A 23,254-nucleotide genomic window follows, 5' to 3' on the forward strand; every position below is an offset into this window, starting at 1 on the left:
ACAGAGAGTTCTTAAGATTTATATTACTAGGCCATGAATCAAATATCTCTGTGTCTCAGTGGGGCCTTGTGCTTCACAGCGGTTATGCTATTGACCAAAACCTTGAGCTGCATGTAGATTATTCTCCGTCGAGGGATCTAAGAACTGATTTCACTCGAAACAGCTCAGTCAGGAGTAAGATTTGGAGAGCAGAGTTTGGGAAAAGCAGAGTTTAGATGTAGGCGTCTTCACATTCAGAGTTTTTGGGTTGCAGAAGTTCCCAACTACTATGTAACTTCTGAGTGTTTGTGGTGCAGCCCTCCTCCCACCTTTCTCCTCTTTCCCTGAGATCCTAGCACCTCTCTGGCCTCTGTACCTGGGCTCTCCACCCGGGCTGGGGGCGGGGGGGCTTTCTTGATGTGTGGCTGTATCATCCAAAATAGATAAGGAAGCCTCTCTGTTGCCACAGGAAGGCGCTGTGAAGTCTCCCCAGCAGTGGTCCCACATAAGCATCCAATGAGAACAAAGGCTGGAGCTTTAAAAGAAGCTTCAGCCCCTCCCTCAGGGAAGCACCCACACAGACACAGCCATGTCCTGGAGGGGAAATGAATGGGAGTAAACATGGCTGAATAAATAAATGCATCAACTTTCTTTTTCTGAATTTCAGATTCTTGCTGGAGGACTTTAGAATGAAGTTTGAAACCAACGCGGGCCCACCTGAGACATGTTGCATTACAGCCAAACTCATAAACCCTTTGTTTCTGTAGTTACCAGCATTATATCATGTTCTTATGATTCAATGCAGACTTGTTTTTACTGCTCAACATTTTTCAAAGGATGCTGTATAACTTTAAAATCAGAGTTGTGACTCATACCTTCAGGCGTTGGTTTCCATTCCTTATGTAATAAAACTAACCTAGTACATTATTGTTCATTTCCAAGGTCCAGGTCAAGGTAAACTTGGTTCAGGTGGTCAAGGTGCAGATACACAAAGATACAAGAATAAATATTGATATTAATAAATTATCCATATGCTATTCCTGCCCTTACATTCCCTTAACAAACACACACACACACACACACACACACACACACACACACACACACACACACACTCTTCACTTGCACATACAGCACATTACCATGATTATCTAGAATAACAACTAGTATCATAAAAGACATATAAGAATATGCATAAGAAATAATTTCCCACTATCACAAACTATAGGTGTGAAAACGCCCATATGGTGTGAATGGGTCACATGTGAAATACTGTCAGTCTGTCCTCTGTCATGATGTCATCATGGCAGGCCGTGCTTCTTTTTTGTTCTGTGTGTTTTTGTTTGTTTTCTCTCATGTCCCTCCCTCCTGTGCCGATTACTGTGGGCTGTGGGCGCGGCTTAGCTGGCAGGTGGCACCAGGTGAAGCTCATTCCCTAATCAACCTCCTGCAGTATTTAAGGCTGGCTGTGTGATCCACTCGTTGCCAGATCGTACTGTCTACCAGTGTGCCTGCCTGCCTGCCTGCCTGCTTGTGTGCCTGCCTGCCTGCCTGCTTGTGTGCCTGCCTGCCTGCCTGCTTGTGTGCCTGCCTGCCTGCCTGCTTGCTCATCCCGCCTGCTCCCCTCTCTCTCTGTAAGAATTGGATTCATACTCAATTGTTTGTTGGACTCTGGAGGAGGCCCTACCACATGGTCAACGCCACCACTTCACTGGGCACGCTCTGGAGAGCGCACAGCACTCACCACTTGATTCCCTCGACACAACCCTCATTTTTGCCACCAGCACAATTATTGTATATATTTCACTCATTAAAACACTTAATCTTAATTATTGTGTTTTCGTCTGCTTTTGGGTTCCACCTCCTGTGCCGTTCCATAACATCCTCAGTGGACCCAAACAAGTCCTGGACCACTTTAGTTCAAAGATTATCATTCCAACATCTGGGGAACAGCTGACACGTATCAGTGTTTGGTACATACATTTACATAGCCCACTACACATCATCACAGCATTCTGGACTGAGTAAAGCATTACTATGGAGTCAGTCCGTGTACAGTAGATACCAGTTAGTAAACGGTGTCATTTTGTTGCAGGGCACCGCTGCGTCTGGGAGCTGAGCTCAATCACTGCTCATCAACTTCTCTAATGAACATGGGCTGTAAAACCTGTGTGGAGACAGGTGAGCCTGGACTGTTTTGATCTCTCAAACATGTATTCCATCTCTTCTCTCACCACAACCTCCAACCAAGGTCAGCATCAAAGGCAGGGTGCACCATGGGAAATGAGCCTGAGCGAGTGTGTGGGATCAGCACGGCATCAGAAGCTCCAGACTGACACGAGTGAAGTCTCCCGGTATCACTTCTCACTACCTGTTTGTGCCTCAGAGGAAACCAAAGGCTGCTCTAATTCTATCATTAATATCATCGCCGTCTGAGGGCCAATTATTCTCTTTTTGAGTTCCAGCTGCCCTGCCTTGAATCGGGCTCTGCTCGGCTATTTGAGCACACACTGGCTGTGTTAGTGATGGAGAGCTGTTCAGTCATCTGTGATCAAAGCCTGTGTGGATAGTGGCTTAAAGATGCAGCCAAGTTCAACACACACCAGTCCAGCAGGCCTCAGATGGCTTCTGATGGGAAAACAATGCAGTGTGATGTAGAGGCTAATGATGTACACGCACACGTTGGCCTCTGACTGCGCACATGCACCACGTTTTTCATTGTACCACATAATTTTAACTCTCCTGAGTTTTTTAAATACACATTTCAAAAAGCCCTCCAATCAAGTATTTTCAACACCGTTTGCTAAGCTTTTCAAAAGTGGCACAGACAAAATGTTGGTGTATGTTGCATTCATGTCGTATTCTGATTGGCTTGTTTGTAGATGCCATCTGTAGCAGCATCTACACATTTATGTCATGATATACAGTAGTACATATAAATGGTTAATTTGAAAAAAAAAAAAACCGATATCTCAGTTTTTATGTATTTTACTTTATCTTGTTTTTTGTCCAATCCAGGGGAATATCAATCAAACGTGTTGGTTTATTAATTTTAGAATGGCTTTTATCTGTTTTTGCATATATAAAATATGTATATGTGTGTGTATTTACATACTGTATATATGTATACACACATATGTTTGTATACACAAATATATGTATATAAATATACATATATATTCTTATTCCGTTTGAAAACGATACTTCACCCATTGGACATGAGAAACATCGGTCACATACGCTGGCATCACTCCTCTGCTGTGACGACCAATAGCAGCGCTGCGTCCCGCGATATTGATAAAAGCATGTGTAGCATCTTCTGCAGCCACAAACAGCATGACGGATCACAGCTGGGACTCACAATGGATGGTCCAGCCATTACTGCCACTGTTCCCCGCCATGCCATCTTTTCTCCATCATGAAGTGTGTGTGTGTTTGTGTGGGCTGTTGGGGGCTCACAACGTGTTGATTATTTTCCTACCTGCTGCAGGCTAAAGAAACACTGATGAATTAAACAACAGCAAAGCAATCAATCTGAGCGAGCCGACCTGTCAGGTGTGAGCGACTGGATCAGCGACGGCTGCTGCTGCTTGTTCATCCAAACCAATGGGAACCTTCAGAGAATCAAAGTGCAAACAGACCTGCGCCCTGTTAAATAACACACTGTCCATTTCACAGTAAACGCCTCACCTCCACTGGTCCAATAAGCTCATGTTGTCCTAACCGGTGTGGTCAAAGTGGAACAACAGTCCGCCGTGTGTCTCCGTGGCACACCAATGGGACAAACAAGCTTTTTGTTGGGTAATAGACCTTTTTCACGGCAGACATGTTGACATATCACTGGGACACTTGATGGAATTGCGCCATCGTTAAGGTTATCGAAATGTCTTCTGTGAAAAAGGTTAATAGCAAAATACTGTACATATCCAGACTCAGCTACCATTAAATGATTGATATGAAAATGATCTTATCAGTCCTGAGCATTAGAACCAAAATGTATACTTGCCATGCATGGAGTTTTTAACAAAATAAATAAATGAATAAGGCACTATCATAAATAGATAAAATCTATTGGCAGGAAAATTGGGGAGTGAGTGAGTGAGTGAGTGTGTGTGTGTGCGTGTGTTCTAGTGCCTCTGTCTTATCAGGTGGCAGCGTGCTACCCGATGGTCCAGATTTGAGATGATCTACATGCCGGTACGTAAATGGGATTTATCCATCAAGAGCCGACAACAGGCGCTCACTCCATCATCCCTGTTCACACAGAGCGGGTGGGGGGGGGGACAAAAAGACAAACTATGTTGCTGTAAAGTCAACAGTTTGCATCATTCTTTGAACTATGAACTTTGAATTATCTTGCTGGCCTGATTTATTATTCAGGCCAGCAAGATAAAGTTCATAATTGGCTCCCCCCAAACCCCCCTAACAGAACTCCACAGCCGGTCAGTACCAGCACTCAGGAAAGCCACTATAATCACACAGGATCCCACCCACCCCCTTCACCCATCCTTTCAGTTACTGCCATCAGGTCGACGCTACAGAGCCCCATTTGCATGGAAAAACATATACAAAAATCCTTCATCCCCACTGCCATCAGCACACTCTACAGCCATACATAGACAGCATCAAACAGCTCCATTCAGGCCTCTTCTTGCACTGTTTTTGCATTTTGAACACGTTTGTACGGTCAATGTTACACTGTTTATATATGTTTCTTTATTTTCTTATGTATTTTATGTCATTTGAGTCTGCCCCGTCAAAGACAAATTTCTGTCACTCGTGACAGACAATAAAGTTTTTCTTATCTTAGTAATAATCAGGGTTCATACGCATTTTAACTAATACTTTTCCATGACTTTTTGGCAAATTTCCATGACTATGTATTCCTGAAAATGTCAGTCGACATTATACAATAAGAATAAAAATCTGTGTTAAAGTTTACCCTCAGAGGTTTAACAATAAAATGAATGACAATTTATGTGGTTCATGGTGGGATTCGTAATATCGCGCCCCAAATAGAACGTTGAGGTTAAGACGACGTGAAAATCCATTATTAATCACATATTATGCTGTGTAAAAAAAAAAAAAACTTTTCCAAAACTTTCTGGGTCTTTTTATGTTTCCAAAACCTTTCCAGGCCTGGAATTCCATAACTTTTCCAGGTTTTTTCAAAACATATGAACCCTGAATAATAATACATTTTATTTAAAGGCGCCTTTCTCGGCACTCAAGGACACCGTACATATCCTAACATCAGAGTGTGTGTGTGTGGAGGGGGGCGTGGCCTGCAATCAGCTGCAGTGGGCATGGCCTGCAATCAGCTGCAGTGAGACAGGTTTGAGGATAGATCAGGAGAGCAGTGCAGGTGAGTTAACTGTCTCAGCTGATTCTTGTTGCATTAATTACACTCTCCCTTCATATGCAGTAGCGTGCTGGAACTTCAGATCACTGCCAACCTCAGAGACAGGATACTGGACTGTTAGACATTGCTTGTTTGTTCTTTGTTTTAAAGTTATGAGTGGGACTGTGCGTGAGTTACCAGGGCAGCCAGAGGCGCACGGTCACAGTGTGTGTGATTTTACTACTACTTTAATACTTTTCATTTCACTTTCCCTAATGTCCAAAATGCAGGCTTTTTATCCTCTAGGAGGCATGAACGTGAACAAAGAGTCGTGGGGCTGGGGAAAATCACAGCGTGGGCCTCAGGGAAATCCAACCAGTTTTCTGGTTGTCTGCTGTAGCGTTCCTTTTTACTACTGTTTAACTTATTTATTTTACATTTATTTTTATCTTTATTAATACATACTGTGTGTATATGTTTACATTTATATTGTTTTTATTCTTCTTATATGTAGAGAATGTGTGACATGCACCAACCATGACGAATTCCTTGTATGTGCAAAAAACGTACTTGGCAATAAAGCCCTTTCTGATTCTGATGTGTTTCTGCGGAATAACATTAAAAGTTGTGTATGTTACCGTGTCAAACAACCAGCTACCCTTCCTACAGAGCATGGCCTCATTCCCAGCCTTCCACCACTGTCCTGGAGACAACCCTCTCCCACCATTTAATCCCACATTTCCCCCCCCCCCCCCCCCCTCCTCCCTTTATTAATTCACTCATTTATCCTCTGTCCCAGTCGAGGTCGAGGCCTGTGATATCTTCATTAAAGAAGAAAAGAAGAAAGTTTTCCGTCTTCAAATGAAGCCTCAAATTTGTGAGCTGTTCAATGAGATCTTTTAAACTCGTTTAACCCCCCTGATTAATCCTCGGCGTTCTTCAGTTGGCCAAGCTCCCCGCTAATGAAATTAAGAGCAAAGAAGCGTCCATAAGAGATTCAGCACACATCGCTGGGACAGGTCGGAATCACACGGCAGCATGAACACAGGAGTAATCCCTTCATTTGTCACTTTGTTTTTCCCAATATGAGAACAAAGGCATATACATACATTCAAGCACAGCTCTAAAGGTGCACGGTTTTCTAAACTGTAACCCTGTTTTTAATGTAATCTGGGTGGCGATATCTCTGCTCTGCAATACAATCCTGTGTTAAAGATTGGAACTGGGTAGAAGTGGTGACAACAGCCGTCAGTTAAGTTATGTTTGCAGATGTATATTTTATTTTGTGAAAGATCAGCAAGGACCAGAGTTAAAAATACTGTATTATCTGGATTTGAAGGACAACTTGATCTAAATCACTAGTTTTTCCTGCTTCACATGAAACAAATTAGGTTTAACTCAGCACATCCTTCACAATGACTGCCAAACATGACACACAGTTTATTGTGTAACAAAATACTGTGACAAGTGTATAATGTAGTACAGTAATATGCTTCTGAAGAAGCCGTTCTCTTTGTGTCACAGACATTGGTCCCAGTCAGTTCAGTTACTGTTCAGCACTGAACAACACTGTCAGGCTTGTGTGGTGAGTCTGAGGTTCTGATTGGTCATTAAAACAGGAAGTCACAGCTTCAGGCCATAGGCAGCTCATGATAGGCTGCATACTGTCCTGTCACATGATGGTAGATCTGTCCAGACAAGAACAAATGGAAAAAAATCACATATGCAGAAAAGTCAGCTATAGAAGTGTGTGTGTGTGTGTGTGTGTGTGTGTGTGTGTGTGTGTGGCCCCCACCTGCCTCTCGATGTCAGCCAATAGGCTGCTGGCTCCGAGGCGGAAAAGGAGCGGGCAGAGCCAATCGTTTCCCAGCTCCTCTTTGATCAGCGTGAGCCACAGCAGAGACTCGTGAGCCGTGCGGATCCCCCCCGCTGGCTTAAAGCCCACCTGAGGAACACACACACACACACACCTCTGTCACATGACACACACTTCACTGGAGGTATAATAGTTTACCTGCTATGTAGAAAACAGCATAGAGAGTTAAAGAAATAGACAATGCGATGCCGTCCATGGAGACCAGTGAAGTCTATTAGAAGTCACTTTTCCGGTGATGGCTGAGCGTTACTGAGCAGCCTCAAACTGAGCTTCCTCTACTATGCGACAGTAAGTCACGTGGTTATGACCTAATCGTTAGCCTATTTTTATAAAAACGTCTGCTACGGAGCCATAACGTGAGGTACAAGGTAATGGAGCCTTTTATACATTGTCGTGTTTCTTTAGAAATAAACAATGGACAAATAGAGTCTTTAAACTCTTCAGATGTAAAGTTATTCGCTGTCAAAGTGACGTTAAAATGAATGGCAGTCAATGGAATGCTAACGGCGGGTGATGGCTTGTTAGCAACAAAATGGCGCTATAGGAGCTACGCGTTGTGGAGGCTGGCTTACCCCCTTCAGAAACAAACAGTCATGTATTTTTGGCCAATGCTTGCCAAAGTATTTTCTCTATGTATTTACCACAGTGACACGGGAACACACCAGAGCACCACATTACAAGATGCCTCACCAAAAACCATGTCTGCTTTGGACACACATATCAAGTTTTCGCTAAATGTAGAAATTATGCATTAAGAGAAAAAGAAACCTTTCTACAGAACATGGTACCATGTAGTTCTTTGCCTCAAGTCCCCTATCTGAACTGTTGCGCTTGTCTTGGTCTCGGTTCTGTTGGACTCTGGAATTGACTCGGCTATTGAGAAGTCATCAGGTTGCTCCTGGCTGCTGATTCTGGATCAGTTGTACAGAGCGTTGCCTGAACTCTTTGCATTAGTTAGTTTGATGTTAGAAGATAGATCATTCTGGTTTATAGATCCATCTGCACTCCTTAATCCCTACATTAGCATTGGAAAGACACTGCCTAATATGGTTTTTAATTCTCAGGTGGTCTAGGTTTTATAATACCTCTGGTTTTTGTACTTTATTTCATTGTTGTGGAGTTTAGTGTTCCCAGCAGATCTCCTGACACTAAAGTCAGATGTGTGACAGGGTACACACATTACAAGATCATTACATCAATTTCAGAGAAATTGACTTTTGATTAGAGATGGCCCTATACCATTTTTTGCTTCCCGATACCGATTCTGATACCTGAACTTGGTCAATAGTATCAGCCGATACCGAGTACCAATCCGATACCAGTGTGTCCTATATTGTATTATGTTTTAACAACTGTATACTACTATCTCTGTATGGATGTGATATGATTTCTATCTTTGTTGTCAGTCTGGCTCAGGTTAAATTCTTTGTGAAACATGAACAAACACAAACACTGAATGCCAAAGAACTTTCTTTTATCCAGTTTGACAGTCAGTTATAATGGAAAAAGAACATAAATAAACTACTTTAATGTAGATTTTCTTTAGGGCTTTATTATGTGGTATCGGATCGGTGCATAAACTCCAGTACTTCCCGATACCAGCGCTTTAGGCAGTATCGGAGCTGAACATCTTTTGATTTGACATTTATGTTTGAACCAGGTTAAATAAGGTCATGTTCATGTCAGGCAAGTCCTTATGTTGGCTAAACATCTTTTACTAAAATAAAAAAATCATTGTATAATGTTGGTGACAGTCACACTGCTGGTCTAAAGTATTGACATATTTCTGACCATCCTCTTTGATGAAGGACACACTTCTGTTGACTCTGTGTCTGCTTTTTGATCCACCTTCTGCCATGCTAAATGTGTAACAGCATGACACGGTCTACCGTGTGGGCAGCAGAGGGGACTCACTTATGGTATGAATCCAACAGGAAGAAAAACTAGACTGTAGATGACTTCCTGAAAGGAATGTTGCTGGCAGAGAAGTGGTACACAAAGGCAGAAGTATGTGTACTGTACCTTATGGCCTGTACACAAGAAGTAGTCCCGGATGGCCCTCACCATCACTATGGCGACAGGGTAAGTGGCGTTGACAGACTCCTTTCCTGTGGATGTCTTGATGAAGTCCGAACCTGTCAGGGTAAAACAGGTGACATGTGCTCTTTAACACAGCAGACTCTTCCTTTATCCAACAGTGTGTTCAGCTGCTGTACAGGACATTACTCTGACAGACCGGACATTCCTCTGGCAGACCGGACATTCCTCTGACAGACAGGACATTCCTCTGACAGCCGGACATCACTCTGACAGCCGGACATTCCTCTGACAGACAGGACATTCATCTGACAGACAGGACAATACTCTGACAGCCGGACATTCCTCTGACAGACAGGACGTGGCCAAGGACAGAGAGGACATTACTCTGACAGCCTGACCTGGCTGAGGACAGACAGGACATTAATAACAGTCTTAGGACAGACAGGACATTACTCTGACAGCCGGACCTGGCTGAGGACAGAGAGGACATTTCTCTGACAGCTGGACCTGACTAACGACAGACAGGACATTACTCTGACAGTCTGAGAAAAGACAGGACATTACTCTGATAGCCGGACCTGACCGAGGACAGACTGGACATTACTCTGATAGACGGACATGACCGAGGACAGACAGGACATTACTCTGATAGACGGACCTGGCCGAGGACAGACAGGACATTACTCTGACAGACGGACCTGGCGGAGGACAGAGAGGACATTACTCTGACAGTCTGAGGACAGACAGGACATTACTCTGATAGCCGGACCTGACCGAGGACAGACTGGACATTACTCTGATAGATGGACCTGACCGAGGACAGACAGGACATTACTCTGATAGACGGACCTGGCCGAGGACAGACAGGACATTACTCTGACAGTCTGAGGACAGACAGGAACATATGCTGCTGATGAGGGCAGCTGCACGCTCATCAATTAAATCATTCATTTTTCCTTCCCTTCCTTCACAGACAATTATGTTTTATCAGCTTTCCTGATAAAAATAGAAGATTAAATGACACTCTTTAATAGATTACCCACAAACTGCGAGCTGCAGGGGAAAAAAACCATCCCTTCTGCCTTGCTGTATAATGACTGTTCATTACTGAACAGAACAAGATGAACATTTTCCAGTTCATTAAAGACATGTTCTATGTGTTTTTCCAGTCAGGTCTTTCTTTCAGCCTCTTTCCCCTCTTCCTCAAACTGGCATAATCCTTAAGATTCGTTATGGGGAGTCTTAATTACCAGATAATGGATAACGGTTATTAAATGCGGGTGGCGGTAATGAAGCTCTATTCATTTGCGTGGGCAGGGGGATACTGGCGGGGAACAGCAGAGTAAAATAGCCTGCATCAGAGATTAATAGGTGAAATTATCATTCAATTTCAGGAATCTCATACGCAATTCATAGGAACAAGGGGAGATTAAGGAGCGAGTGTGTCGACAAAAGCAATGCATTTTAATAATGATCTCTATCAGAGCCCCTGACAATTTGGCTCTCTAATCGGCTTATTATGTGATGGCTAGTTAAGCGTGTGTGTGTGTGTGTGTGTGTGTGTGTGTGTGTGTGTGTGTGTGTGTGTGTGTGTGTGTGTGTGTGTGTGAGTGAGAGAGGGCCTCGCAAAAGAAAAGGCTAAGCAGCAGCGCCACAAGCTGGAAGACCGCAGCAATTACACCAAGCCTTTTACCGACTTTAAACCTTTTAAAACCTCTTTATGTCACATGAAAACACAGCGCTGTCATACAGTAACCAGACTGAAATGGTGGAGCCGGCTCAGCCCCTGATATCATGGACCTCATCACAGTTTACCAAGTTTCAGCACAGAGACCAAAACTCTACTTCAGCTCCAGCTGCTGACGGAGGAGAAGAGGCTTTCAGACAGCGGCCCATGTGTCCACACAGGAGGCGGAGCGGCAGCAGCTGCAGCCTTCATTCTCACTCTGTGTCTACACAGGATGCGTTCAGGCTCAGTATTGAGTGGAGGTCACCCGTCTTTTGGCAGTGCTCAGAGCCCGACATACAATCACTGTAGTTACATGTGTAAAACAGAAGGAAACGCGAGCAGTTCCTCTGTGTGCATAAATAGAACCTTTGTTGTGATTATGCCTAACATATTTCCTGATGGCAGCACGAGATATGTTCTATCATTTAACAGACATTAAACAGAGCCATCCAGGGCCCCTCACGCATCTGCAGGGTGTCACCTTGACATGGCTCATAGTCACACACACATACGGCAACTGCTATATTACAGCACACTGTGGAAACATGTATCCCAGATCAGTTAGTTTACTGCTGTAGGGAAATATCTCCAAACTCAGACTGATAACACGCTTCTGATCTCACTCAGAAAGGAGAATAAGTCAGGCATGAATGTGTTACTGTGTGAATGTGATCAGGGCGTTCCTACAAAAGAGAGGCTTCCTCTCAGTGAACCTCCCCAGAATAAATTAAGGTTAAAAAACAAAAAAAGCCCAAATGTTAAAATGTTTGTTCATTGTAAATAATCATGGCAACTTGTCCTTGAAATGCTAGGTTTCTTGCCATAAGGGGACACAACCACTGACTATGACAGGCAGACTCACCGGCCATCATGGCTACCAGGCTGGCCTTGTACACATTGGTGAAGGTGCCCAGCTCTCCCACAGCCAGGATGGTCTTCATGTGGGCGTCCCCACAGGCCTCCCGGAACTGACGCACCTCCTCGTACATGGCTGTCAGGGGGGAGAAAGGAAACCCTTACTAAACACACTTCATCCATGATCAAAATGGGAACCAAAGGTCAGCCCATCAGCAGAACACAGGCTGAACCTTCTAGAACTCTTTCGATGGTTGGCCACACACCACAGGACACTAAACACTGTAAAGATCTGAGTACTATTTGTTCTTTAGTGTCACCTAGAGCTACACTGGGAGGACAGACTAACTATTTGGACTAGTCACTATTTAGTAATGAATCGCATTACCAAAACATCTACAGTTGTGTGAGAACCATGCAATGCCATGAGTTTTTATTTCCCTCTGTAATGATGGGTAATTCACATAAAATGCCAAATTTAAAAGTAAAAACAAATTTCAGTAAAAACTCAGGACACAGCCTGAGTGATCTGTCCTTGTCGTCTTGAGGTCTCAGCGTACCTTCCCACTGTCCCGTGAGCGCCAGCGTCCTGTTGATGACGATGTCGATCTCCGTGGCACCGTCAGCCACCGCCAAGCGGACTTCCTGCAGCCGGGTCTCCAGCGGTGTCTGGCCTGCTGGGAAACCAGTGGCCACTGGGGAGACCAGGGAGAACACAAGTCGTATTAATGTTCTACAAACGCATTTCAGCTCACCATTCATGCCACTCCGGCAGCAGACGCTTCCTGTCGCTGTGACTCAGCGTCGGGGTGACCTACCTGAGGCCACAGCAAGGCTGGAGTTGGCTGCTTTCAGTGATTTAACGGCGTCAGCCACCCGAGACGGATACACACACACGGCTGCAGTAGTTACTCCTGAAACAACAGCCAGAAACAAGACAGATGGGGATGAAGTGGTCTGTGTCGCCCTCTGCAGGTTGAATCCAAGTCTGAGCAGACAGTCTGGGACGCTGAACAAAAGGTGACATTTCCCTGGTCCACCTTTGTCTCGTCTATAAAAGTGTGATTAACCCCGGCGGCCCGTCGGATCGTCTGACTGCTCCCCTTTCTTAACATGCCTGACCTGTTTGCCCTGATGTCACCATGTTCCCAGAGCTTTTAACTTATTACTACTGAGATAAACTCCATAAAAATAAGATTCAAATTAACCTGTATTATGTCTGTACTATGTTATGTATATCTGAAACAATCAAGCCAATTAATCAGTTAGTCAATCAAAAGCAGATTAAATGCCAGTCATACTTATTTAATTGTTATAATCAATTCTCAAGCAAATAAAAGTGGTATGCTTTTCTCTATTTTATATCATAGTGAACCGAATACTTTATTGGCTTTTCAACTGTTGGTAAAATGAGATACTGGGATCTGTATTTTTGACTGTTTTCAGACATCTCATGTATACCAAAGAACTGATTGATTGATTAATTAAGAATGTTTTGAGTGATTATTTGTTCTGTGTTAACCCTTGTGTTGACTTCGGGTCACATTGACCCGTTTTTAATTTTTGTTTAATATCAGAAAATATGGGACGTAGAAATAAGCACTGAAAATATGTAGAAGAAAAATGTAACAATTTCAAATGTTGGAAAAAGCAAAAACAAACAGAAAAAAAAAGGCGTCAAAAACGTCGAAAAACTTTTTCAAGGTTGACGGGAAGACAACACTTAATTCTCCCTGAGGTTTGCATAAAACTCCCAGTGGGCCATCCCAGTGACCAGTGTTAACAGGACGTCCAGCTGCAGTGGCTGACGCTGGCCTACATGTCTCTGGCAGCACACCTTGGTCGTGCATGTCCATCTTGTTGAGCAGGTGGTATGGGACCGGCTGGATGGCTTTCAGACACAGCCGGTGGACGTTGGACGGCGTATCATCTCCAGCAAGAGTTGTCAGGTCGATACAGGTGACAGCCTTCAGCAGCCAGGCCGCCTACACCACAAACACAACATCACAGCTCCATCTCTCTGCTGGCAAACCATCTCACACGTCTTTATTATGCCCAAATATATATGCCTATAAAATGATCATTCTATCTCACACTGTTAATACTTGGTCCCCTGTAATAGACATTTGTGAGCAATGTTTCCAATTTAACATACCATGTTCTGTGACTTTATACGTACTACATACTCCTAATCAGGGCTCATCATCATGTCCGAACTTACAAAAAAGCCTCTTGGAGCCATACCCTAAACCAGTGATCTTCAACCGGGGGTCCGTGGTGGTACTGCAGGGGGTCCCCAACAATTATGAATTGATTTAAAATTCTCATCAAAATAATTTATGTGGGTTTTTTTTTTTTGGTGTGGGAGAAAAATATTGACAATACTTAAAGCATTAATAGGCAATAATACGCTAGCCTACTTAAAATTATTCCCATGGGGCAATTAGGATAACGCCTTTAAAAAACAAGAAGACGCTAATGTTAGCCGCCAATAAATAAAAAGCTGGAAAGCAAATAATAGACTTGACTACTAAGTTAGGTTGTTATAATAATGGATCGCTTTGTAACAATAAGGCCTCGAGCACTGAACCCAAACGCTAATGTTCCTCCGTCCACCTTGTCCGAGGCCACAGGTGATGGGAGTGTCATGGCTCCACCTGCTCCAGAGGCACCTGCCCCAGCGGGAGAGGGTAAATGTAAGAGAGAGAAGTCCCGAAAATATTCAGAAACCTACCTAAATCCAATTACGCAAGGTAACGTAACCCGATTTGTTCAGATCCTGTCCCCTGACCAATCGGCTATCCTTAACCACTCGAGGTCAATGCCTAACCCCAACCAATCGAGCCGCTTCGTAGGGCGGGACTTGCCTAGAAGTTACGTGAGAGCCATAATAACGTGTCCCATCTGCCCCAAACTTCATACACACAGTCATAGTGCCCCCTACTGGCAAAAGGAAGTCAGAGCGACCTAATGCATGTTTAGTGTGTATTCTCTATCGCCACAAAGCATACACACACACACACACACACACAATACAGGATACAGGTGCAAGATGGACCTGCCACTGTTTCTTGGGGGTCTTGTGTCCCTGGATGGTCTGAGCTCTCTTCAGGACAGCGTGTGTGTTCACTCTCACTTTAGATATCCAGCCCAGATCTGACGCCCAGGAGCAGGGAAAAGAGAAGAAACAAAATGAGTTGTTAAAAATAGAGAAAGTATAATAATACAAATATTGCAATAATTATTAAACCATCTCACAGTTAGCATTTTTTTTTTAAATAGCAGCCCAACATTATGGGAATTGTGATCAGATGAGAAAACTGACTTTTATCTTGATCTATCCACTTTAGACCCTCCCCCACAGTGTGTTTAGCCTAGCTTAGCACTAAAGCGTGATTTATGGTTCTGCGCCAGCGTGTGTGTGTGTGTGTGTGTGTGTGTGGTAGAGCGAGTGAGAGAGTGATGGTGATTAGCTTCAGAGAGAGTAGTGACTCTAGAGTCATAGTGAGAGAAACAGTGTCTCCCCTGTTCTTTCTGACCACGGTGGGAAATCTGGAGCAGGAGAAGTTAACCCTCTCCTTGATTTCATGTTGCTTGATATGACCTAAAATCTAAATCACGATTATTTGCACATTTTACCTCGATAAATGAACGATAGTTAAAAAAAAAAATTGTATAAAGTTTTAAAAAAACATCTTTTGCATGATAAAAATGTAATTAGGCTACACAATCTATTTTTTAACTGCTAATTAACTTGTTAGTCCTAAATTTGAACCAGCAAGGTTAAGCTTTTTTCTGCTTTTGGAGAGCTACGTGACACATGAAACTATATCGATGAGGACCAGCGAGTTAAATCGGCCGTCCGAGAGTAAACCAGGCAGACACACAGTTGACGACCTGCAGGTGGAGGCGCTGGAGACAGGCTCGGACATACACGCCGCAGGCCGCTGTAGACTTGTGTCAGTCCAGCAAGCGGTTTCAGGAAAGTGGTTGTGTGTGTCCGACAATGCACAGAACATCAACACCGGTACAAGCCCACAGCTGTCCCCCAACACGGAGTGCGGAAAGTGTGTCAGAGCCTCCTGGACGGGTGAACTGAGACTCTGTTTAAGGGCCCTGACACACCAACCAGACGGCCGACCGTCGGCAGAAAAGCCAGTCGGACTGATCAGTCGGGTCCCTGAGGTCCAAAAAATGCCTCAGAACACACTGAGGCAACGCCGACTTGAGCGTGCGCTCTGCCCGTGCGCGAAACGTAATACGTCTCCATAGCAGCAGGCGGCGCTGCTCTGTATTGTTTCCATTAACAGTCTGATTATTTCCCAGAAAATGAAGACCGGCAGCTGATTGGACAAACGCGTCACGTGGTTCTTTTTTCTCCGGAAATTCACAGACAGACTGTCATGGCGGCTTGTTCAGAATACGATCTCATATTGTACTAAAATAGTTCACCGAAACGTGTTTCTGAAAACATTTTAAGAGAGAAATAGGCCGTGCAGTTTCTGAATCTGTCTTCATTTCAGATCAACAAATGTCAGTTTAAAAGATTTTCGTCAGATTTTGAGAGGCTCATCCGCTCCCCATTTCTGGGTGAGTCCTGACTGCCCTGTCTCCGACTGAACATGTTGGGTCGGCCCAAATGAAGGCCGACGGCTCCTCGGACGGCCGACGGCACGGGACACACTGAACAGACTCGAGTCACGGACCTCGCCAGACGGCCCGACGCCCGATTATCGGGCTGGTGTGTCTTCTCTCTAACGGTTAATGGTCGGTTAACATTTACTTTCATTGTGCTTTCTTTTGGAAGGCTGGCTGCCAGAAATGGCCACTTACTAACTAGTAAGTAATTAGCCTGAGTTAAACGCTAGCTATCAGTAAACAGAAAGTAGTGGCTGGTGTCTGGTGTGTGCGCCAGTGTTTGTGTGTGTGCGTGTCAGCCCCCCCCCCCCTTATTTAGCGACTGGCGAGTGTTAATTTCGGACCCTGCACACACAGTAGAATGTTTTTTAAGTAGAAAGTAGGCCTATCAACAGAAATAAATTATCGAAATTATCGTCATGGGAAAAATACGTCGATAGCAGCTTCAGAATTTCAATGTCGATACATTTTCGATTAATCGTCCAGCCCTAGGTGTACGTCAGGCTACGGCGTACGGTCGGTATCTCCACGTTCCTACAGCGTAGCCACGGCGTAGCTTTAACGCAGAAGTATAAATCAAGCTTAAGCTTCAAGGAGTGGTTGGAAGTTGTATTCTTTTCACTTTTGATCCCCTGCTTCCAGTCTTTGTGCTACGCTAAATTAAAACATGTCCAGGATGACAGGGATTTCTCATGGAACTCTGGGAAAGTCAGGCAGCTGACATCTGGTGTTACTGCATATATTATATTTAATGTTTGACAATCAGCAGCTAGCCCAGAAACGGGCCAGTCTTTGACAGAAAAGGTACAGTCCGACATAGAAGAGAAACAGTGTGTGCTAATAACTTACAGAATGTGATACTGATATATACAACATAATAATATATATAATAATAATACCATGTCAGACTAAGTTCAATCAGTGTACAGAATTCCATATACTGCTGACGTGTAAACCATGTCTTCTTTTCATCAGAGCATGTCAAAGATGATTAAAATATGTATAACATATGTATAAGTTAGACTAAAGCCAACACTGAGCAAAGGGACGGGTTTAACTAGTCAGCCGAGCAGGGACAGCTGTCACCGTCTGACTGATAGCCATCATATTTAACAGTAACGTTACATTGCCTGCATATACGTTACAATAATAAGTTAGCAAGAGAATGTGACGCCATTGCGTTACGTTATATAACTATGTTATTGTATTTGCCAGTGTGTTTGTGTGTTCCAGCATGTTCCGCGGGTCATGGGTCAGTTACCTATACCAATACGTTACTTATTAAAATGTCACGAGTAGGGTTAGCTTAACGTTAGCTTCCTTTCCTGACTGTTGTTTTGAATGAAAACATCTTTCTATAAAACAGGCCAAGGAGTTGTTTATTTTAGGAATGAACAAACAAATAAATAAACGTTACATAATGCTGGTAAAATGAAAAGTTGTGGTAATGTCAGAGCGAAACGTAACGTGAGACGTCCACATGTGTATGGAAAGTGACAGTTAACGTTAGGTTAACGTTAACGTCACGGAAAGAATGCTAACGCTCCTTACCGAGCTTCATCCCCGGGTTCCTGGCAGACATGTTGAAGAACAGATAGGATCTAATCACAGGCAGATGTTTCAGCCACCTTCAACCTCTTCTAAATACAGTCTACGCCTTCAACCAACAGACCTGTCAACACTACTCTTCTTCTTTTTTTTTTTCTTTTTTTTTTTTTTTTTTCCCCCTCCATCTTCTTCTTGGCGGATTGCAAACAACTTCTAGGTGCATACCGCCACCTACTGTACAGGAGCGTGTACCCTATCTTTAAACACCCGTTTTTCTTTTTCTTTTTTTTTTTAAAGATCTTTATTAAAGTTTTACAGGTTACAAAGTATAGGCTACATTAAACATACATTAGGCTATGTGTCACAACAATCAAAAATGAACAATACAACAATTACAAAGTTTAACTGACAAGATGTGCAAATCGAGTAAAGTGACCAGTGCAAAGACTCGTTCATAAAGTGCATCTAGAGCCTCTCATAAAGTGCATAGAGTCTTTCATAAAGTGCATACAGAGTCTTTCATAAAGTGCATACAGAGTCTTTCATAAAGTGCATCTAGAGCCTGTCATAAAGTGCATAGAGTCTTTCATAAAGTGCATAGAGTCTTTCATAAAGTGCATACAGAGTCTTTCATAAAGTGCATCTAGAGCCTGTCATAAAGTGCATAGAGTCTTTCATAAAGTGCTGTAATTGACAGGGTGAAAGTGTCAACGTGTTCCAAGGAAGAAGTTGTTTTTTGTCCAGAGTACTTCTTCTCCTTAGCTCAGTGAGCACTTGTTTGCACACGTCATCACTATTTATAACTGTTGTATAACCATACAGCATCTTGTTTTCCACAACTTGAAGCATACAATATGATTATTCGTATCAGTTCCTTGTGTTTCTCTGGTAGAGTCTCATCAATAATACAGCACATTACAGATTTATATGAAAGATCAAATTTTACACCATACACTTTTAACTTGTCCCAGACTTCTTTTGCTCTGTAACAGTCTATTAAGAGGTGCTGTTGTGTCTCATCTTCATCTTCGCAGTAGATCATTGGACATTTTTTAGTTTTAACATAGCAACTCCAAGATACAACAGCTCTGACAGCGAGTCTGTTTACGGACATCAGCCATCTCACGTCACGAATGCTCTCAGAAAGGTTTTTATTTTTTAAAAATTTCAGGAACTGGGTTCCTTCGTTGTGTGTTAGGGTTTTTATAATTTATATACCCACCATATTTATAATCATCAATTTTTTTTTAAATCATTTTACTCGGGAGGACACTCCAGTCAATTTGAAGTTTTTCATATTCATACATAAAATCATCATAGATCAGGTTATATTCTGGACCTTGTCTGGCTCTCCCTCTCCTTTACCTCCACTTGGAGCGGTCACCGACCCAGAGAGCGTTCCTTGAAATGGCCACTGACACATTTTTAACAAAAGCAATATACAATTTTATACCCATATCTACTGCCCCTAACCCCCCATATTCTTTACTTTTATACATGATTTCTCTTTTTGTTACTTCATTAGTTATACCCCAAACCAAGTTTACACACTGTTTATTTAATTGCATTATCATTTTGTGAGATGGAGGAAAGATGTTTGCTAAAAACAGGAGCTTGGATAAGACGAAAGTTTTGACAATATTCACTCTTGATTTATAATTGTTGTTTTTATTTTCACATTTTTTAACTTCTTCTTTAACTTCACATAGTTTAGTTTCCCAGTTTTTTTTCACTACAGTTTCGATTACAAATGGTCAAACCTAAGATTTTAATTTCATCCTTTACTTTAATGTTGATATCACGTTTCTTACTTTCAGCTCCGATCCAAACTCCCTCCGTTTTATTATGATATAATTTGGCACCGGAAGCTAGTTCATAAAGGTTCAGGTGATTGGTTAAAACATCCATCTCCATCTGGTTTTTAATAACAACTGTGACGTCATCTGCGTATGCCATGGCAGTAACTTTGGGAGCGAGCCCAACGTGTGTGCCAGATATAAGACTATCTGCGTTTATAGTTTTAATAAGGGGGTTAATAGCCAGGATGTATAGAGCAGCGCTCAGAGGGCAGCCCTGTTTCACCCCTCTCTCTACACTAAAGGGCTCTGTTAAGACACCATTTACATTTATATGAACACTAGATTTAACATACAGACATCTGATCAAATGGATAAAACTTTCTGAAAAGCCATAAGACTTCATTACAGCCCATAAATATTCTCTGGAGATATAATCAAAGGCTTTTTTTTGGTCCAGCCCGATTATATAGAAGTCTTTTTATCAGGTTTATTGATCATTTCTTTCAATGTGCAGACATTATCCCACATATGGCACACGTTTGTTCTTTTTCTATAATTTCATCTAATATATAATTTAATCTATTCATAATTACTTTGGCTAATATTTTATAATCAGTGTTCATTATAGTCAGATGTCTGTAGTTATCAATGTCATTTTCTTCACCTTTCTTATACAACAAACACATTACACCCTGATAAAAGGATTCCCCCATACAGCCACTGTTCAGACCTTCATTATACATCTCTGTGAGGACGTTTGTTACATCATCAATATTTAACTGATAAAACTCTGTAGGCAGACCATCAGGGCCGGGGCTTTTACCAACATTAAGTTGTTTGATGGCCTGCAAAACTTCATCCCTTCTTATATTTCCCTCAAGCTCTGAAAAGTTCAGAGAGCTGTATGAGGGAAGCCTATCTAATAAAATGTTTACACAGCTATCTATCTATCTATTTCTATTTGTTTATATGCATCTGCACATAAATCTCTGATCGCTTGTCTTTTCTGTTTTTCATCAGACACTACATCACCGTCCTGTTTCTTTATAGATTTGATAAATTTACTTTGAATTTGCTGTTGTCCAGCTTTAAGGGTATGTATTAAGTTTCCTCTATTATCTGTATCTGTTTGTTTATAAGTGTTATACAATATTTCATTATTATAGTTATCTATTTGTGTTTTTAATTCCGACATGATTTCATCATCTGAATTTGATCTTTTCTTCATCTGTTTTAAATTAACATATTGTTCCATTAAAGCTTTACACTTTATATTTTTAATCTTATTTATTTCTCTACATTTAAATCTAAAGAAATCTTTTAATCTTCGTTTTAATAATTCCCACAATTCAATATTAGATTTAGTTATACATTTTAATTGTAAGATTTTATGAATTTCTTGTCCTTGTTTCTGAGTCCTTCAGGCACTGAGAATTTAACTTCCAGAAGCCCCTGCTTTCTGAGGATTCAGAAGACAAGACGGTTTTAACTATTAGATGATCAGAGAAGTCCTTAATTATTGTACCATAATGCAAAATTTTAAAATGATTAGAAACATAAATTCGGTCAATAAGGGTCTTTGTCTTGTGGTCGAAGCGGGTGAATTGGACCCCGACAGGATAAATATCGCGACACACCCGTCTTTCCACCTCATACCATGTGCAGTATATGCCATTTTCTTTAACCCCACAGTTGTCACAATTTCCACTATTCCTTTTCCCCATTAAAAACAAGGTGCCATCCAGTTCTGTGTGATCCACTCTGAGTCTTGTCATTATAATTTCCTCCCGCCTGGTCCTTTCCCTATCATTCTTTGTACTGACAGACTTTTGTATTTTATAATTCCCCCTTCCTTTCCTGTCTTCCTCCCAACATTTCTGCCATATTTCAATTCCTTTCTTCCTAAACACAGCTTTTCCCCCTCCTTTTCCAAGTGGAATTGGAACTGTTTTTTCCTTTTAGTAATGCCTCTTTCGCTAGTTTGCACCCTTGTTCCCTATCACCCCCTCATGTGCTGGCACCCAACAGAACTGAACATCAAAGGAAAAGGAAGGGGACGGACATCCGACCCAAATGAGGGACATCCAGCGGCACCGGGGCAATCCCAGAAGTGGAACGTTGTGGATATAGACTATGTTATGTTTTCTGTTTTCTGTCCCTGTGAAGCACTTTTGTCTTTAAAAAAGCTTTAATTTATATAACCAATTCAAAACATTATTTAGAGTATGCTTTAAACACATCCGGTTAGTTTCATACAGTTTTTAAACGAGGTTAGGAGATTGTTTTGACAATCCCTTTTAATTAAGAGATGAGATCAGTTCAGTCCTTCACCTGTCTGCTGCAGTTTGTTGTTTTGGTAAAACAGAGAATATTGAGTTAATATAGTGTATGGTTATTTTGTTCTGATAAATAAGGGAAATGGCTCTGAAATATTTAGTGAGTTTATTTTGTGTTTATTGGAGAAAACTATTCCTCCACCTCCATGTTAACTTAACTTCTGCTTATTTCTGTTGTCAGCTGACTAACTAGAACTTAAATATGTATTTATATGTGTTAAGGTGTAGACTTTATTGAGTAGTCATTTCCCTTATTGGCTGTTGCTTTTTCCAAATATGAAGACGCAAAGTGTTTCCGGTGGTGACGTCCATGTCTCTGCGCCAAAACCAAAACAAAACATTCCCTCATCTTTAAACTGATCCACTTCATCAGTGCATAATGTGTGACTGAATGAGTGAATGAATGTATAAATGTGTGAATGGATTAATGAATGTACAGTATGTATGTATGTATGTACAGTACTGTGCAAAACTCTTAGGCAGGTGTGAAATAAATGCTGTAAACTAAGAATATGCAACAAAATGCAAAGTGAGCGACCAAAAAAACATCTAAATCACATCAATAGTTGGTGTTACTACCCTTTGCCTTCAAACCAGCATCTATTCTTATAGGTACTCTTGCAAAAAGTCAGGGAACGTTGAGGATCGTAGACGCAGTGGTCGGCCAAGGAAACTTAGTGCAGCAGATAAAAAACACATCAAGCTTATTTCCCTTTGAAATCGGAAGATGTCCAGCAGTGCCATCAGCTCAGAACTGGCAGAAACCAGTGGGACCCAGGTACACCCATCTACTGTCTGGAGAAGTCGGGCCAGAAGTGGTCTTCATGGAAGAGTTGCAGCCAAAAAGCCATACCTCCGACATTGAAACAAGGCCAAGCAACTCAACTATGCACAAAAACATAGGAACTGGGGTGCAGAAAAATGGCAGCAGGTGCTCTGGACTGATGAGTCAAAATAAATATAAATAACAATAATGAGTGTCTGCAGGCAACAGTGAAGCATGGTGGAGGTTCCTTGCAAGTTTGGGGCTGCATTCCTGCAAATGGAGTTGGAGATTTGGTCAGGATTAATGGTGTCCTCAATGCTGAGAAATACAGGCAGATACTTATCCAT

At 42.2% G+C, this 23,254-nt stretch overlaps 1 protein-coding gene across 1 annotated transcript; it reads right to left on the reverse strand.

Moving 5' to 3' along the window:
* Nucleotides 1-6,729: 6,729 nt before the first annotated feature.
* On the reverse strand, nt 6,730-18,142 carry dera (deoxyribose-phosphate aldolase (putative)). Its single transcript, XM_031288242.2, has 9 exons — nt 18,010-18,142; nt 14,879-14,976; nt 13,658-13,805; nt 12,639-12,734; nt 12,381-12,515; nt 11,828-11,956; nt 9,219-9,331; nt 7,116-7,265; nt 6,730-7,008 (listed from the first exon to the last, which is right to left on the reverse strand). Exons 1-9 carry the CDS (start codon nt 18,038-18,040, stop codon nt 6,952-6,954), a joined length of 957 nt encoding a protein of 318 aa, XP_031144102.1. The 5' UTR covers nt 18,041-18,142; the 3' UTR covers nt 6,730-6,951.
* Between the last annotated feature and the right edge of the window lie 5,112 nt (nt 18,143-23,254).

The sequence above is a fragment of the Sander lucioperca genome, chromosome 20 (genome assembly GCF_008315115.2).
Source record: "Sander lucioperca isolate FBNREF2018 chromosome 20, SLUC_FBN_1.2, whole genome shotgun sequence".
In the NCBI taxonomy this organism is placed as follows: Eukaryota; Metazoa; Chordata; class Actinopteri; order Perciformes; family Percidae; genus Sander; species Sander lucioperca.

Coding starts and splice junctions, on each gene's coding strand:
- dera (XM_031288242.2), bottom strand. CDS start 18,040: ATGTCTGCCAGGAACCCGGGGATGAAGCTCG. Junction 14,977..18,009: donor GAACCCGGGGATGAAGCTCG/GTAAGGAGCGTT, acceptor CCTGGGCGTCAG/ATCTGGGCTGGATATCTAAA. Junction 11,957..12,380: donor GCTCACGGGACAGTGGGAAG/GTACGCTGAGAC, acceptor CCCCCCTGACAG/CCATGTACGAGGAGGTGCGT.